Source organism: Medicago truncatula, chromosome 8, assembly GCF_003473485.1.
Source record: "Medicago truncatula cultivar Jemalong A17 chromosome 8, MtrunA17r5.0-ANR, whole genome shotgun sequence".
In the NCBI taxonomy this organism is placed as follows: domain Eukaryota; kingdom Viridiplantae; phylum Streptophyta; class Magnoliopsida; order Fabales; family Fabaceae; genus Medicago; species Medicago truncatula.
In genome coordinates, this window is record NC_053049.1 from 34654730 (window position 1) to 34659446 (window position 4717).

The 4717-nt window shown below is 31.8% G+C and overlaps 1 protein-coding gene across 1 annotated transcript; it reads left to right on the plus strand.

Annotated features, from left to right (window-relative positions):
* The first annotated feature begins 236 nt into the window (after positions 1-236).
* Positions 237-2512, plus strand: LOC11422570 (peptidyl-prolyl cis-trans isomerase Pin1). Its single transcript, XM_003629293.4, has 2 exons — positions 237-615; positions 2110-2512. The coding sequence occupies exons 1-2, from the start codon at positions 372-374 to the stop codon at positions 2232-2234; spliced, it is 369 nt and encodes a 122-aa protein (XP_003629341.1). The 5' UTR covers positions 237-371; the 3' UTR covers positions 2235-2512.
* The last annotated feature ends 2205 nt before the right edge of the window (positions 2513-4717 follow it).

The window sequence follows — 4717 nt, forward strand, 5'->3', positions numbered from 1 at the left end:
GTTTTATATTTAATATTAAATGTGTAAATTTCAATATAAAATTTCTATTTTAAACTTATTAACATATGCAAATTTGCACACGATAGAAAAATCATAAATTATTACTAAGTATTGGTGACAATTAAAGGTGGGGACAATTTGAAATCACATAGGCTACATTCATCCTGAACCACAAGATTCAACTAAAACGAACGATCCAGATAACCTCTCGACTCTATAAATAGCTAAATACTAAGCAGATTCGCGAGTTAACTGAGTTTCATTACACAGTGACGGCGAAGATAGATTCCGATCGGAAGAGAAAGAAAACATCAATTTCGTCGGCGACGGCGGAAGAAGAAAACCGAAACAAGAAGAAGAAAGAAGCGAAAATGTCTTCATCTCGCGGCGGCGCTGAGGTTAGGGCTTCACACATACTGATTAAACACGAAGGTTCTAGAAGAAAAGCTTCGTGGAAAGATCCAGAAGGTTACGTCATCAAGAACACTACTCGTGAAAGTGCCGTTGCTATTCTTACTTCAATGAAAGAGGATATCCTTACTGGTAAGGCCAAATTTGAGGATCTTGCTTCGAGGTATTCTGATTGTAGCTCTGCTAAACGCGGTGGCGATCTTGGTAAGCAAGTTTCAGATTCTTGATATTCGTTTGTGTGAATGTGTTTTTGAATTCGATTTTTAGTGAATTATGTTAACCCTAGGGTAGTTGAACGAGTTTATTTAGTTATTGTGTTACTGTTATTGATGGATTTGTTGAATGTGAATATGTTATAAGAATTTATCTTAGTTAATTGAAATTAGTAAAAATTGTGAGCTGAGGAGTGTTTTGCTTCTATGAAGCACGACACTGACAATCGACACTGATAAAAATATGAAGAAGAAAAAAAAGAATTAATTGAACGAAATCACATTTGTCGGGTTGTATGAGTGTCTTCGAAATAGAAGCTAAAGTGGTGGTATAATGTCACTGCTATTGTTCGGTGATACAATATTTGGTGCAAAATGTTGTCATATTGTGGCTGTAGTGTTGCTATAGCATTTAGTGTAGCATAGCTTGCACAAATTGCTATTTTACGCGATCCAAAATTGACAATACTGGTTTGGTTGTTATTTGAGGGATTTGTTTTTGCTTGGTGAAAAAAGAACATAATAAGAATTAAGAGTGGAGGAGCCTGGTTCATTTCTGTTATTTATGTTGGTTGTAATTTACTAGAAAGTAATGGTTTGGATTTTATTCTGCCTAAGAAGAATAGCTACAAGATTATGATTGTCGTAAGGATCTTAATTTGATTAGAGTTGTGATGGTAGCTTATTTCTTGTGCATCCTATCAAGCAACTTACAAATTTCTTTTCAAAGTAATTTGGTCTTCTATACAAGTTTAAACAATTTTAGCCCCAGGAGTGCTGCCTTTCCCCTGATGTTTCTTAAGCATCCCTTAAGTTTTTTTGTTACTTTCTAAATAATCTAATTGAAGAATTTATTTTTGCAATCCTAAACATTACATTCTAGTTCCATCCTTCTACCAATGGTAGCTAAATAATTCACATTTCATGTCATTGTGAATTCTAATAATTATTGTAAACTGCAATGACTGAACAATATGTTGTGATGGAATATTTGTTGGACTTCTTGATGTTTCTGTGGTCTAATGTAAGCTAGCATTAGCTTTAGGCAAATACAATATTGTTGGAATGTGAATTAAAGAGCTATAATTCAAATGTCCATTAATACAGCTGATCTTTCAATTTGTGTGAAACTGAAAATTTGGTTATGAAGATAACAGTGTCTTCATGAAATCAAATTCCTAGACCTCCCAAAAGAAATGCTAGTAACATACACTCAACATATTATTTTCAACTCACTCTCTTCCAATGATTGGATATTAAGATGAGTCCGACCAAATTTATTTGAGACCCATTTGAATTTTAATCAATACAAGGGAGTGTGTTGAGAAGAGTGTTTATATAATGTGTTGCTAGCACCCCTCTAATCCTAAAGGATCTATTACACATTCAATCATTGCTTTCATATATAGAGTGAAATATATGCATAATATTTTTTAACAACAAATATTTTTTCAGTTGAACTAATATGGTCTTTTTTGGCTGTAAGGTTCTTTTGGTCGTGGCCAGATGCAGAAGCCTTTCGAAGATGCAACTTATGCTCTCCAAGTTGGTGAAATTAGTGACATTGTGGATAGTGACAGTGGATCCCACATAATCAAGAGAACAAATTGATTATTACACGGAGTAATCTTCCTTTTAGAGTGAACTGTAGCATTTAGAGATGATTGCTGTGATTGTTGTTCAGCTCAAAATATGTTGATATATTGATAATTTAGTCATGGCAGAGCCATGTGTTTTTTTGATAATACGTTGTTTTAACAAGAATTAAAAAACTGTATCTGTATGCTTGTAATTTTGAAAAATATTCATGGGGTTTGTACTCTGGCAGGATCCTGTCAGTGAATTTTATCACTACCAATTATGAACACGTTACCTTGTTACCTATGATATGCATATAGTCTGAGATTGTTTACCTGCAAGAACCACCAGAAGCATCGTGCCTCCATGTAACTTGATAGATGGATGCATGTGGTGATTGCTTATGTTATTATATGAATGGTTGATGTGCAATAATGAATGGTCTATGCTTAGTTATTATAATTATAACTCACAATGTTAGCTTTTTAAAGGTTTGTGAATTATTTATAGGGAAAAAGCTTAAGTGCACGACAGTATTTTCGTTGCACACGCACGGATTAGTTTTTTTTTTTATTGTCATTTGAGTTTTTCTTCATTTTTATTTGGGTACAGTATCACATACATGTTTATTTACTAGAATTTGAGAAATCGTATACACCTCTCTCTCTTGTGGTGGGTGTTTTTTCATATATCACTTTAGCTTTTCATTGCCTCTTCAATGATGCGTCAAGCAGTGGATATATATTGGAGTATACAATTCAAGCATGTTTTCACTTCTCTAAGTGTTTATTTTACATTGGTGTGTCTTTTATTTTGAAAAAATTATAAGCTAGCATCCAATAAGATAGAATCTAACATGTATATCAATATGTTGTGCAGTTCGTGTGCATATTATCTCGTACCATATAGCAAGGCTCTATTTATAGATAGGAAATTGGGCATTGATTAATGTTATTACAATGAGTTGTTGTTGTGTAAGAGGATGTTAAAACTTGTATTGATATAGACTAATCCCTCTGTTTCGAATCTGTGGTAGTTTAAGCATTTTATTCTATTTTGTAAGAATGAATTTAACATGTGAGAAGCAAACATATGATACTGAATGGAAGTATATTCTGAATGGTTTTTTTTACGTGAATACTTCCATTCAGGCAAACAATTATTTTTTTTTTATTTTGAATCTTTAGAGTGTTTCCTAGGCATTTGTTTAAGGACTAAACTTATGTTTATGGTGGATTGTCTCGTTTATCGGATTGCGTTTCCCTGCTCTTTATGGGTTTTTTTTATTGAAATTAAAGGTAGGCTAAAATAAATAAAGGGCATATTTTAATAATAAATTAAACTTATGTTATTTTTTGTATTTACACAACAATGCTTATATTTAAGGTAGGCTAAAAAAATATGCCCTAAACCTCTCTTTATGGGTTTTTATTAAACTTATGTTATTTTTTGTATTTACACAATGCTTATATTTAAGTTTAGTCCTTGTAATTGTTCAAAAAAAAAAAGTTTAGTCCTTGTAACTTTTTCCTTCTAAATCTCCACTTATATTTAACTCAGTTTTAAATGACTTTATAAGTCAATTTTTGAAGTGATTTATATTGTTATGAGTTGGCATTTGGAGGGTATTTTAAATCGAGGCATTTGGAGGGCATTTTAAATCGATAATGCAAAGGACTTAAATGTTAATTCAATTGTAATCCTACTGGATTAGATATCTTCAGCCTTGAGTGAGAGTGGTGATGGAAGGGACATACTTGGGTAACGTGACAACTCCTTCCGTCAAAAGGAGGCAATGTACTTACAAACACTATGACGATCAATTAAGAATGTTTATATTTAAATTGAAAGATGTATGACCATGGTACGATCTCTTGAATTTTGAAACCTTTAATTGAGCTCTAGAATGATTCAATATTCTTCATCATCATGTAGGAGAGGTGAGGATCGTTAGTTTGTGCAAGAATTTCGTCGGTCTCAATTTTGAGCTCATCTTCCTCATCATTTAGTGAGAGATGCTATATTGTTGGTTTCAAGAGAAGTACTCACAGGGAGAGAACACTAGGAACTTCTCACAGGGAGAGAATGCAACACTACCATGACTTTTTTTAATAAAAAATATTGAAGTTGAAAAATTATTATTATTCAATGTAGCAGTAATTATTAAGGATGAGGATAGTATAATTGCATGGGTCGATCGATAAGACGTCTTGATCATTAAAAAAAAATTAGATTATTGTTCAAAACAATACATTAATAGCTTAATCGCATAACTTTTTGTATCTTTTTTTACAAAAGTAAATTGGTGCACATTAAATTTATAAGTTTTATATTTGACGTCAGATTATAATATTTCTTAGATTGTATGAAACATGTTAAAATATAAGTTTTATATCAAACATATTAAACTTATAAGTATTATATCAAACATTTTCAAACAATGTGATTACGTGATAATTGATTGAGTCATTTTATTTTATAAATGACTGATATACAGTCTCAATCTCATTTATTTT